General features: G+C 41.9%; 1 protein-coding gene and 1 long non-coding RNA gene across 3 annotated transcripts in view; one reads left to right on the forward strand and one right to left on the reverse strand.

Moving 5' to 3' along the window:
- Nucleotides 1-3,357: 3,357 nt before the first annotated feature.
- Nucleotides 3,358-13,225, forward strand: part of ebf3a (EBF transcription factor 3a) — a 30,298-nt gene continuing 20,430 nt past the window's right edge. For both annotated transcript variants that reach the window (XM_028001272.1, XM_028001278.1), the window contains exons 1-6: nt 3,358-3,945; nt 5,877-6,033; nt 6,267-6,330; nt 6,408-6,463; nt 11,149-11,222; nt 11,798-11,866. In XM_028001272.1, coding sequence (XP_027857073.1) covers nt 3,824-3,945; nt 5,877-6,033; nt 6,267-6,330; nt 6,408-6,463; nt 11,149-11,222; nt 11,798-11,866 — 542 coding nt within the window. In that variant the 5' untranslated portion in view covers nt 3,358-3,823. The remainder of the gene's footprint in view (nt 3,946-5,876; nt 6,034-6,266; nt 6,331-6,407; nt 6,464-11,148; nt 11,223-11,797; nt 11,867-13,225) is intronic.
- On the reverse strand, nt 5,883-9,923 carry LOC114134586 (uncharacterized). The gene is made up of 3 exons (XR_003593417.1): nt 9,638-9,923; nt 9,431-9,494; nt 5,883-6,014 (listed from the first exon to the last, which is right to left on the reverse strand). It is a non-coding gene; the product is annotated as an uncharacterized LOC114134586 (long non-coding RNA).

Consider the following 13,225-nt stretch of genomic DNA (forward strand, 5'->3'; position numbering starts at 1 on the left):
TGCCGTAAACGGAGCGCCGCTGGGGACTGCTATATTGTTATTCTGCGGATTACTTTGGTGTTGGAAGCCGTTCACACAGATTGCGGTTCATTTAATTAGCATGAACAACAAGAAGAAAAAAGTGCCTTCCATCCAGCCGGTTCTGTCCAGGTTAATATATTTGTATCTTGATGATTTCTAAATGTTCAGGTCTGGTCTCCTGTCCTGAATGAAAAGGGAGGTGCTGATTCTTCAGTGGGTCCTATGAGATCAACCTCCACCCCTTGCAGCTGATTCCTCAGGGTTTAAACAGCAGCAGAACAAACATAATGGAGGAGAAGAGAGTCGGCTGTTTTAGGGTATTATTGGCATCTAGAGGTGGAGCTGGTGATGGCAGACATCTGAAGAAACCTCCGTAGAAACTCTACCACGCAGCTGGAAAGTTTCCTCCAGCTGATCATATACCAAAGAAGATCTGAGCGTAAAGCTGGACTCTGGTTCCGCCCGGGTTCTGAACGACTCCTGATCAGGCGTGTTTGACCCAGACTCAGTGATGATCTCCAAGATAGCATGTCTGGGTCACCTGGTTGCTCTGAGCTGCTGTCCTGTAACACCTGGCTGCAATTCTGGATCAAACGTCTGAATTGTCGTCATTCAGCCTCCCCCCTACACACACACACACACAGTCCAACAGTAAGAAATGGCAGCAGGATGGGAAGAAATATCGGTTGATATCGGCCTGGTGCCAATATTTTATGCTTTCCTAGATGGTCAAGCTAATTTCTCTCCAAGAAAAGTTCAGCTTTCAGTATTTCATTCTGCCTGTGGCTTTTTGAGACGAGAGTAGAAAATGTGTCCGACATGATGCTAATAACAGGATTAAGGAGGTAAAATATCAGTGTAGACGGTCAAAGCTGACTCTCTGCTGATCTCGCTCTTCACCTAATGAACTAATCAGAGCAGGAGCCGCGCTGCTGGGTCCGCCTGAAACGCAGAGAGCTTCGCTCAGGAACGCAGTACAGCATCTGAGGATGGAGGATCATCCAGCTCCTGATCCAGGCCTGTCTGGATTTAATCCCGTTTTTTTGAACAGTGAATTCCAGGTCAACCAATGGAAAGTTTTCAGGAATGACGTCTGTCCTCCAGTTTGGTTTTAGGGAACCGTTCCTCCTGGCAGGGTGGAGGTTTGGACCGAGGCCTGAACTCCATCTGCAGAAATCGGCCCTGAGAGACGTTTCCAGAGCTGAACAGCTGCTGATCCAGATCACTGAGGTCTGCGTCGCAGGAAACGCCGCAGCTCCTTTCAGCCGATACGCCGAGGGAGGGAAGCAGCCTGGCAGCAACGCAGTTGAGTTCAATTGTTCTAATCCCAGATTACACACAGTTTAAATGCTGCTTTTTAACCTGAACACATGAATCAATGGTTCTCACCGAGCCAGCCGTGTGTGTGTGTGTGTGTGTGTGTGTGTGTGTGTGAGAGAGAGACAGCTGGCTCGTCTGACTTTGCCGTGACATCTGGGAAACCCTCCGGTGTGCTGCCATGATCGCTGGTTGATGTCGCTATTTAAATGCAAATGTGTGTGTGCTGCACCTCTCTCTCACACACACACTCCACGACTCAGAAAAACTATATTTTATTTCAAATTCTTTACAGCTTTATTTAAATGTCACGTTGACATTTTTTAACTAGTAATAAAAAGTCATTAAAATATAACATTTATAAAAAATATCTGAAATAAAACGACTTCTATAAAATGTAGTTTCAAGTCAGAGAATTTCCTGGTTTTCTGTATTTGGGAGCTGCAGCCTGTCGGAGCGGCGCGGCGCGGCTGCAGACGGGGAAATGAAATCAGGAATGATTTGTCCGCCGGCTGCAGCTGATGGATGGAGAGCCGACACTAACACGGTTTCTCTTTATGGAAATGAGATCGGATCCGGAATATCTCTGTTTTCCTGATGAACATTCCCAGAATGAAATTCCTGTCTCCAAATAATTTGCTCTGAATTAATCTGAAGTTCCAGGATTTAACCTGAAGGATTTATTCAGTGCAGCTTCAGAGAAATGGGGAAAAAGCAGAAATATTAAAATCTATTTTATTTAAATTAGAACTCAGATAAAGTGAAACTGGTGAGTAATTTGTGGATTTTTCTGAGGCCCAGCGCACTCTTCATCCTCCTCCTCTTCCTCCTCAGACCTGCAGACAGCTCATTTATTGCTCCGTTTAAATTGAATTATCAGCGTTTTATTACAACACAGAGCGAGCCGCAGGCTCTGATCCTCATTACCCAGCATGTTGTTGTTACGGAGTATTGATCAGGACTGATTGATCGGAGGCTGGGAAGCTTCACAAACTAAATTCTGGGAACTAACTCCTCTTCCTCAGCTTCCTCCTCTTCCTCAGGCTGAAGTAGACCTGAGGCCCTGTTAAATTCCCTCTGACGAGCTTCTTCTCCTTCAGCTTTTTATTTCTCCAGAAAAACATGAAAGCCCTCCTCCTCCTCCTCCTCCTGGGCCCGCCCCTCGGAGCCTCGGAGGCCCCAGTGGAGCGGCGGTGGGCCGGAGCGTCCCGGCTGTGAAAAGCCTTTTCTCGCTTCCTGTCTGACGGTTCGGAGTTAATCAGCTGAACGTAACGCGGCGCAGCAGCTGCAGCAGCGGTTCTGATTCTCCAATCTGAACATAAGGATGGAGGAAGCTGTCAGCAGAGGTTCTGACCCAATCGGACCTCCCCTCCTGACCCGCTCAGGGAGGTTCTGTGCACCTTGGCGTTGCTGGACAGAACCGGGTCCTGGATCTTCTTGTCTGGGTCAACGTTGGGTTTTGTGCAGAACTCGGATTTGGACCTCCTGGATTCTGACCCAGTTCTTCAGTGATGACCTCTGATCTCAGATGTTTGGTCCAGGCGTCTTCCTCTGGCCTCCTCCTGTCCAGAACCAGTGAGACGACCAGAACATGTGATCCAGACGACGGTTCTGGTTTGATCCAGCAGCGACCCGGTTCATCAGCAGATTCAGGTTCTTCTGGGTCAGCGGTACCAGTCAGGGTTCTGTTGGGTTTTCAGAGATCTCTGAGATCTTCTGCTGCTCGCGTTCAGAGTTCTTCTGGACCTGTTTGGGTTCTGTATGCGATTCGGTTCTAGTTCAGTGCAGATAGTTCGGTTCTGGTTCGGGTCCGGCTCGCCGTTTGAAGAATCGATCCTCTGACCCGTTGGACCTCGCAGGTCCTGATGGGTTCTGGCACTGCGTTTCCATGGGAACCAGGTCAGTAACCGGTGGGACTGGTGCAGCACACACACTGCTCCGTCAGCGTGTCGCCCCCCCTCCCTCGCCCCTCTCTCTCTCTCTCTCTCTCCCCTCGGGTCCAGGCCCCGCCCCCGGCCCGCCCAGACCCCGCCCCCGCCGTGATGTCAGCGGCTGGGAGGAAGACCCGTGGGGTTTTTGGGTTCTGCCGTCCAGTCCTGTGGGGCCGCAGGGCTGAGAGTTTGTGGTCCGTCCCGGGCGGCCGCCTCGCTGCTCTCTTTGGGGAAAAGCCGAGCACTGGGCTTCGATTCGCCGTCCGAAGCGTTTCCTCTGAGGATTCTTCCTCTCTTCTTCTCTTCCTCTCCTCTGCGGGTTCATCATGTCGGCCGACTGTTGAATCTTTTTTCTGCCCTTCCATTGCCTAAAGTTGAATAAAGCAGAAAAACAGAAAGTTCTGAAGCCAATAAAAAACTTCTCAGATTTCCCAGTTTTTGCTCTTCGTCCTCCATTATTAAAATGTCTTCCGCCCTGAAGCTGCGCTCCATCCTGTAGCGCTGCGCTCCTCCAGTCCAGCTCTTCTTCTTCTTCTGGTGTTTTTTGTTGGAAGATGTTTGGGATCCAGGACAGCCTGCCTCGCGGCGCCGCGGCCGGGCTGAAGGAGGAGCCGCTGGCCGTCCGCTCCTGGATGCACTCGGCCGGCATGGTGGACGCCAACACCGCCGCTCAGAGGTAAGCTGCTGCCGCCCCAGGGGATTCTGGGAGCTGGAGTCCCAGCGCTCCGCTCCGACGTTTACAGACGGGAAAAATTCATTCTCCTCAAACAAAATCGGTCCACTGAGCGTCTGCTGAAACTTACTGTTAATATTTATTATTCAGCAACTGGAGGAAGAATCTGGTGAACACAAAATGAAAAACTGTTTTAATTAAAAATGAAAGTTTTCCTGATTTTAAAAATGATCAGGTCACAATGTGTGCTACATTTGAAATGCAGATAAAATAAATATGTATATATGTTTATGTATGTTTTTTATATTTGAGAGAAAAATACATTTGATTTTGAGAAGGCTGTAAATGTTTTTTTTTTAATGAATTTATTTATGGCGTTTTAACTTGGCAGCCAGTTCTTACCAGAAAAGAGATTTTTAATCTTAATGGGACGTTCCTGGGGAAACAAAGATTACAGAAATAAAAAATAAAAATTCTCCTCTAATCTGAGATGACTTTTATCCCTGTGAAGGAAAAAACATTTATAGCAAATTATTAAAATGATTTTTCTTCTAATTATTTAAAAAAACTGCATATGTTTCTATTTTGTAAGTGAAGCAGGCTGGACTTCTTTGCAGCGGCTGAGTTTGAACATCGTTTCATCTCCTCAGCCTGAATTATTCACTGCACAAAACATCAATTAAAATAAATAAAATCATTCAAATCCTTCTGAAATATTAACACAAAGATTCAGGAAAATTTATTTTAAGTCAGTCTTTTTTATCTTTATGTAAAAATATTAAAATGAATATAAAATATGTTTATTTACATTAAATAAATAAATTAAACATTAAATAATAAATGACACTGAGCTAAATAAAACCTCAATGAATCTAAATTAAACTAATCTGAAGAGAAAAATGATTTTCCACATTGAGAAATCAAATAAAAGGCTGATTCTTTAACACCTGTCTGGGATTATTTCTGGGATTATACAGTAAAGTCCAAATTGAACCTTAATGTGATTCTGCACAGTAATTATTATAATCACACAACCCTTTAATACTATGGCTTATTATTCACTTTATGGAAAATCTAATCCCAGAACAATTATAGAAACAATTATGACTTTAAGGTTTAAAGTAAATATTTAACCAACATATAAAATATTTGTTTTAATGAAATCATTTAGCTGATTTATTCTGAGGATTTAAAAATACTTATTGACCAAATGTTTCAGTGAGTTTGTGTCCACTGCTGATTTTTATATTTCAGGAAGATTATTAAATATTGAAGTGTGTGTGTGTGTGTGTGTGTGTGTGTGTGTGAAACAAGCGCTCCTGGTGTTCTCACTCATATTATAATGAGGAGCAGATTTACTGTCGGGGTCGAAGCTGCAGTTTGACTTCATCTCCATGAATATTAATCAGTCGTGACTCCGCTGTGATTCTTAACTTTATTTCCTTTGACTAGACCTGAAGCCGCGGGAAGCGCCGCGCTTTCATCGTCGCACACAAACTAATCAGAGGCGCCAACGCGCGTCCCAAACACGCTTCTGATGCGTGCGGCCAGGTGTGGCGACCTGCAGTCTGTCCTCAGAGGAGCGCTTCATTCACGCCGCGCTGCGGCAGCCGCTTTCTGAACTGGTGGATTTTTACTGGTCACCAGTGACACGATGATGCTTTAGCTGAAGCTTCAGAGAAATTCATTCTGGTTCTGAAAACATCGCTGCAAATACTCCACAGATTTTACAGATAAAAACAAGCGTGAGGATTTATTTTAGAAACACAATTTAAACTGAACTTTACTCTTATAGATGCAGGTTTCTTTCTCAGCTCTGAGCTGCTTTTTTGAATGAAAGATGAATTGATTATGTAAAATAAAAATATGTTATGTTACATGTTAAATCTATAAAACAGTGTTTTAGGTGATTTTTCTGCTCGTGTGTGTTCCAGCGGGGTGGGGTTAGCTCGAGCTCACTTTGAGAAGCAGCCGCCGTCCAACCTGAGGAAATCCAACTTCTTCCACTTCGTTCTGGCGCTGTACGACCGGCAGGGGCAGCCTGTCGAGATCGAACGCACCACATATGTCGACTTTGTGGAGAAAGAAAAGGTGAGTCAGACAAAGGCAGGGAGGAGCTGTGACACAAACCAAACACGCCCACAGGACGACAAAAAAGCAGATGCACCTGCCAGGTGACAGAAACCCCCAAACATCTGGCAACTTATAAAACAAACGCACCCTGAAATCTTGTAGATGGATAAAAACATGAACTGTGAGCTTGGAGGTCAGCGCGTCTTAAACAAACCGCAGGCTGAATGAGCGTTCTTCTTCTACTGTTTTAGGAGCCAAGCGGAGAGAAAACCAACAACGGGATTCATTACAAGCTGCAGCTACTTTACAGCAACGGTAGGTGCGCTTCTTTCACTGCCCAGAGCAGCTGAAGCCTGCAGACCAACATGAACACGGCCGATTTCTGCGTTCAGGTGTCCGAACGGAGCAAGACCTCTACATCCGACTCATCGACTCCATGACCAAACAGGTGAGTGATTCAGGAAGTTCCTCCTCCTCCTCCTCTCCATATTATTAAGTTCCTGTTCTTCAGGGAGATTTAATCTGACAACAGGAGAAAAACTTCCCACTGAACACCAACTGGAAATTTTCTGTGATTTAATTTTCTTCTCATGTTCCTAACAAAGAACTGATTTTATTAAAGAGTTCTGACGGTCCGGACGAACGGCACACTATTTCCATTGGTTCTGTTGGTGTGTGTGTTCTTGTTGGTTCTGGTTCTGTTGGTGTCCGTATTGTAATTCACTACTTGAAGCAAGGTTAAATATATAAAACGTCATAACAACCATATTTTACTTTATATGTTGCAAAAAAAAATAAAACATTTCATTGCCAAGATGACAAAAAAATTTAATGACCCAAAGAAATTTTGGAAAACAGTGAAGTCAGTTACTGAGCAGGCGTCACTGAGGGGCTTTCCAAATTTTGTTTGGAAAAACAGTAAAATGGTGTCTGATAAATTAGCAGTTTTAAATGATTTTAATGAGCATTTTATCTCTGTAGGCTCTTTATTTGATGATTTAAATTCATTCGGCCAAATGTAAATATTGATGAGCTGTTTTTGAATAATTATTGCAATTCAACCACTTTTAACTTTTCCCCTATTTGTACAGCTGAGATTCTCAGAGAATTAAAAACAGACAGCAGAAAATCAGCAGGGCCAGAAAACCTGGATCCTTTTAATCTAAAGTTGGCTGCAGAGTTTATAGCAGAGCCATTGTCTCATATTTTAATCTAATCTCTAACAAAATCCCAAGTGTCTGGAAATCAGCATTTGTTTTGCCTCTATTTAAAGGTGGGGAATTGTCACAGGTAAACAATTACAGACCAATTTCTAAACTATGTATCCTAGCAAAAAGTTTTGAAAAATGATTCGCAGATCAATTGAATATTTTTTCAGATTCAAATTCTGTTTTACAAAATGTACAGTCTGGTTTTATAAAGAAACTTATTACTGTTACTGCCACTTTAAAGGTTTGTAATGATCTTATCCAGGCTCTTGATAACAAAAAACTTTGTGTTGCTTTATTTATTGATCTATCAAAGGCATTTGACAGTAAATCAGGCTTTTAATTGAAATTCTACACAGGATTGGGCTCTAGCATCAAGCTACCATGTTGGTAGCTGATTATCTGTCAAACAGAACCCAGAGAGTTCAACTGGCTTCACTTCTTCTATCCTTACTATTTTAAATGGTGTACCACAGGGCTCAGTTCTGGGTCCACTTTTATTCTCTATTTATATAAATAACTTGTGTGACAATCTGTCAAATGATTTTTATCATTTTTATGCAGATGATTTAGTAACTTACTGCTATTCTGCATCACTATCACAGGCCACACAGTATTTGCAGTCTGCTGTCAATGTAGTTCAAACACGTTTACAAACTGAAGTTGGTTTTGAATGTGGATAAGACAAAAGCAAAGGTTTTTTTCACATGCTAGAAAACTATCAGAAATCCCCCTATTGTTTACCACTGCTGTAGGAGCACAAATTGAGTTTGTCAGTAATTATAAATAGCTTGGCTTTATTCTAGATAAAGAGCTTTCTTTTAAAAATCACATAGCAAATTTGTTATGAACATTGAAAATGAAGATTGGGTTTTATTACCGAAATGGATCTTGTTTCTCTCTCAAAGCTAGAAGTAAATTAGTAGCAGCGACTTTCCTGCCACTTTTGGATTATGGAGATGTTTTATATATGAATGTTTCAACCAAATGTCATCAATCATTAAATACTGTGTATCATTGAGCTTTAAGGTTTATAACCGGTAGTAGACGTCTTACACATCATTGTGATTTGTACGCAAAAGCTGATTGGCTCCTTTAAGTGAACGGAGAAACAATCATTTAATGATCCTGATCTATAAATCTCTACTCGGCTTGGCTCCAGCATACTTTAGATCTGTCTTACATAGATCTGTTATTTCCCATTCTTAACGCTCTAATAATATTTTTCTTTTGCATGTTCCACGTGTTCGAACTGAAAAGGGGAAGCAGGCATTCAGTGTGAAGCTCCTACAGCCTGAATCAGCTCCAGTCTGAACTCAAGATGTCAGAAGTGATTTCATTGGATTTATTTCAAGCGGTTCTTAAAACCAGGCAACGAGATTCTATTAAACAGTGTCACTGCTTTTAAATTGTTTTCTATTGTTTTACACATGTGCATATGTATTAATTAGTTTTATTTTGTAACTAGGTTGCTGTGTATTGCAGACTTCTGTCCAGGTCCCTCTTGAAAATGAGATCTAGATCTCAACGGGGTTTACCTGGTTAAATAAAGGAAGTAAAAAACAAAATAAAACAAATATTTTCTAAATATTCTTGAAATATAAAAAACAGAAACACTAAATTAATAACTATAACATTTATAAAGTTAAAACTGCTAACTAAAGTAAAATATGTTATCATCTGAAAGTAGTGAAAACAGCAGATTAGACCGCTGACTGGGCCCTGATTAGCCTGACTCACCCGGAACCGGAACCGAGCCGCTGGGTTTGGTTTTGGACTGGAGAACTAATTCCTCTGAAGTCAGGCATAAAAATCCAACTCAGAAGCTAATATATTTAGATTTTTACCTTAACTGAAACCTTTATTTGGCTTGAAAACTTTGAATTATGTTTTAATCGGTTCCATTCTGTAAAATACTGCCATAGCGAGAAAAAATAATGAATATTTAATGAGATCAAATTTGATTACTTGAACGCTTAAAATGTTTTCTTTTGCACATCTCTCACTCTTTTAAAAAAAAATTAATTACAATTTTGTATGATCTCACATTCATTTATAACGTCGTTGTGCCTATCTCTTTTCCATTAATATCTCAGTCACTCGGCTGTAAAAATGTAAAAATCGTTCTTGTTTGCATCTGGCCTAACAGTCAGACTGGACCGGTACTATTCTGATGCTAACTAGCCTAGCATGTCGTAGTTTCTCACCTTAATCCCGGGAGGAGGGAGGCTGGTCTGGGGGTGAAGACCGATGTTGACTTCGACTCGTCTGCTGGTAAATGTGGTAGAAGGTACAACGACAACTTAATATATGAATGTATATCTTGCTAAGTATTTCCTTTGACTAATGAAATTTTAGACAAATGGAAGCTAACACTCGTCGGTCGCTAAGCTAACAGGTTGATAGTCACTCACCTCTCTAGGTGAAAAACGTTGTAACAGATTAACATGCTTTATTTCTTATTTTTATTTTTTCTCTTTCCTTTTTTAAAACCAGTTTAATTATATTTCAAAGCAGCATCGTTATTATTTGTGTGGTTCTCATTCTGTCTGCTACTAAACACCGTCAAACCCTAAAGCAGAACAAACCATTTCAATCAGAAACGGGGGGTCACTAAATATGGAAGCTTGCTTTTTGTCTGGAAGTGGTAACATTTAACTTTTACAGGGAAAAACAAGTAAGAACACAGCCATCATCATCATCACTGTTATTATTGAGAGGGCCCCCAAAATATTTAAATACATTTAAAAAATCTTCTTTTAGTGCGACCCTGGCAGTCAGGGGCACTTGGAAATGTCCAAACTTCTCCCTATTCAGTGCCGGAGAGTTGTGTTGGTGTGTGTTCTGGTTGGTACTGGTACTGGTTGTGTTGGTGTGTGTTGTGGTTGGTACTGATTGCAAGTACCAGTACCAACTACCACAGAGAAATATGTGATATATCTTCACCTTTAGGAAGGAGTTTCACTCTCAGCATGTATTTGAACTTCTCTCTTTTATTTACTTTAGCAAAGCTCACAGTTTTTAACAAATTCTGTAGCATTCGCGTCCCATTTGCAAATAAGATATGAGACTGACACTGGTCCGTCCAGCTCCTGCCAGTTTGCTTCAGCGAGGTCTTTCTCACTGGTTGTGTTTGTGTGTGTTCTGGTTGGAACTCGTCAGTTCTGGTCGGTACTGGTTGATAATGGTAAAACTGGATGGAGTGGTGTGCTTGTTGACTCGGTGATTTTCAGCTCTCGCTCTGTTGGACCAGAACCGGTTTGTTCCAGTTTCACCTCCTCAGCAAACATCCGGTCAGGTTCATGTTCACGCACAGAAGCTCTTCGCGATGAAACTGAAAAATTGAAAAGTGTGTGAAGCAGCATAAACACCAATTTCTGTTCCCAGCAGGCGGTCAGTTCCCCCTGCTGGAGGAGTCCTGACCTGCGGCAGCAGAAAGACCAACCTGTGTCTGAAGCCACAGGCTGACTCCGTCCCTCTGAAATTCCTCTGATCAGACACCACACAGTCTGATCAGAGTTGATCACAGACAATACACATGATCACTTTAATCAACAGATGACTCACAAACTCTTTAAATTTTGAAACCTGTGAATATTCTTTAAGTGATCAGAGTCTAAGCTCTGATCATCAGCTAATCTCCAGCCTGCAGGGGCGCAGTTTCTGTGTGGCAGGAGACTGTTAGTCGTCTGCTTCACTCTCTACTGTGACGCTAATGGAAACCAGCACTGTTTAAATCCAACAAGTTATTTACTTATTGCGCCTTTAGCACTGCTCTGACTGGAGACGTTTGGTTCCAGCTGCTTACTTCGAGTCTCCAGTGGAACTTGCTCCTTCCTGTTGCTTCAGTCTCACTAATCACCAACAATGAGTCCTAATTGAGACAAAGGTTCAACCTGCTCTCTAACCCGTGTCTCTGTTTCAGGCCATCATCTACGAGGGCCAGGACAAGAACCCTGAGATGTGCCGAGTCCTGCTCACTCATGAGATCATGTGCAGGTAAGAACACCTGGACTCACCTAACCCAGAGGTTCTCCAAGCTGGAAACAACCAGAACCAAACCCTGTAGACTAGAGTCAGACCTCCAGCCCCAGTTGGACTCAAAGCTTAGGAATAAATGAATGAACTGGTAAAGAACCAGAACACCAGCAGGTACCAGTCAAATGTTACCTGATGCCAGTCAGTTCCCAGTTACTAACTGGTAACTGCTGGTACCAGCACTCTCCCTCTTCTCTGCACCATGTTTGGGTCACAAGAACAGAAAAAAATACGTGAGTTAGAGGAGACGTTCTAGGAAAAGCTTTTCCCAAATTCTCAATATCTCTGTTTTTATCCCAAACAAAGAAAAACATGGAGGATTTCCCTGGGTTTTGTTCCCCTGGTAAGGCACAAATCCACCAGTTGATGGAAGCGTTTCCTACATCAGAACTTGTTCAATGAATGTTTCGCCCTTCCCTGGCATGTTGGCTGTTTTTAGGTAAAGCCAAAGACCTCCTGAAGAGAGGCCTGCCAGTCTGCAGGTGATCTTCTTTAAAGATGAATCTGATGGAGCTGTTTGTCCTTCTTTGTGTTAGCCGATGCTGCGACAAGAAGAGCTGTGGAAACAGGAATGAGACGCCATCAGACCCGGTCATCATCGACAGGTAGCGCTTCAACACACCCACAGATGACTCATTACACGTTCCCAAGCAGTCCTCCGCTGCTCCTTCACACACCAACTAGCTGGTCATGACAGAAATAGAAAAGACTCCACAGCTGAAGTCTAGATTAAATGGTTTTCGAGAAAACACTAAAACCATTAAAAGTATCATCAACATGGTGAAGCTGGAAGAGAAGAAGAAAACAAGAACAACAGCTGATGTCAAAACACAGAAACACTAAAACACTGAAACACTAAAACACAGAAACACTGAACCACTAAAACACTGAAACACAGACACAGTGAAACACTGAAACAGTGAAACACTGAAACACTAAAGCCTTGAAGCACTAAAACGCCAAAACATTAAAACACAGAAACAGTGAAACACTGAAACAGTGGAACACTGAAACACTAAAACACTGAAACAGACACAGTGAAACACTGAAACAGCGAAACACTGAAACAGACACAGTGAAACACTGAAACAGCGAAACACTGAAACACTAAAACCTTGAAGCACTAAAACACTGAAACATTAAAACACAGAAACAGTGAAACACTGAACCACTAAAACCTTGAAGCACTAAAACACCGAAACATTAAAACACAGAAACAGTGAAACACTGAAACAGTGAAACACTGAAACAGTGGAACACTGAAACACTAAAACACCGAAACAGCGAAACACTGAAACACTAAAACCTTGAAGCACTAAAACACTGAAACATTAAAACACAGAAACAGTGAAACACTGAACCACTAAAACCTTGAAGCACTAAAACACCGAAACATTAAAACACAGAAACAGTGAAACACTGAAACAGTGAAACACTGAAACAGTGGAACACTGAAACACTAAAACACTGAAACAGACACAGTGAAACACTGAAACAGCGAAACACTGAAACACTAAAACCTTGAAGCACTAAAACACTGAAACATTAAAACACAGAAACAGTGAAACACTGAACCACTAAAACCTTGAAGCACTAAAACACCGAAACATTAAAACACAGAAACAGTGAAACACTGAACCACTAAAACCTTGAAGCACTAAAACACTGAAACATTAAAACACAGAAACAGTGAAACACTGAACCACTAAAACCTTGAAGCACTAAAACACCGAAACATTAAAACACAGAAACAGTGAAACACTGAACCACTTTGAAGCACTAAAACACCGAAACATTAAAACACAGAAACAGTGAAACACTGAAACAGTGAAACACTGAAACACTAAAACCTTGAAGCACTAAAACACCGAAACATTAAAACACAGAAACAGTGAAACACTGAAACAGTGAAACACAGAAATGCTAAAACACTGAACCACTAAAACCTTGAAACACTAAACAGT

The sequence above is a fragment of the Xiphophorus couchianus genome, chromosome 2 (genome assembly GCF_001444195.1).
Source record: "Xiphophorus couchianus chromosome 2, X_couchianus-1.0, whole genome shotgun sequence".
NCBI classification, from domain to species: domain Eukaryota; kingdom Metazoa; phylum Chordata; class Actinopteri; order Cyprinodontiformes; family Poeciliidae; genus Xiphophorus; species Xiphophorus couchianus.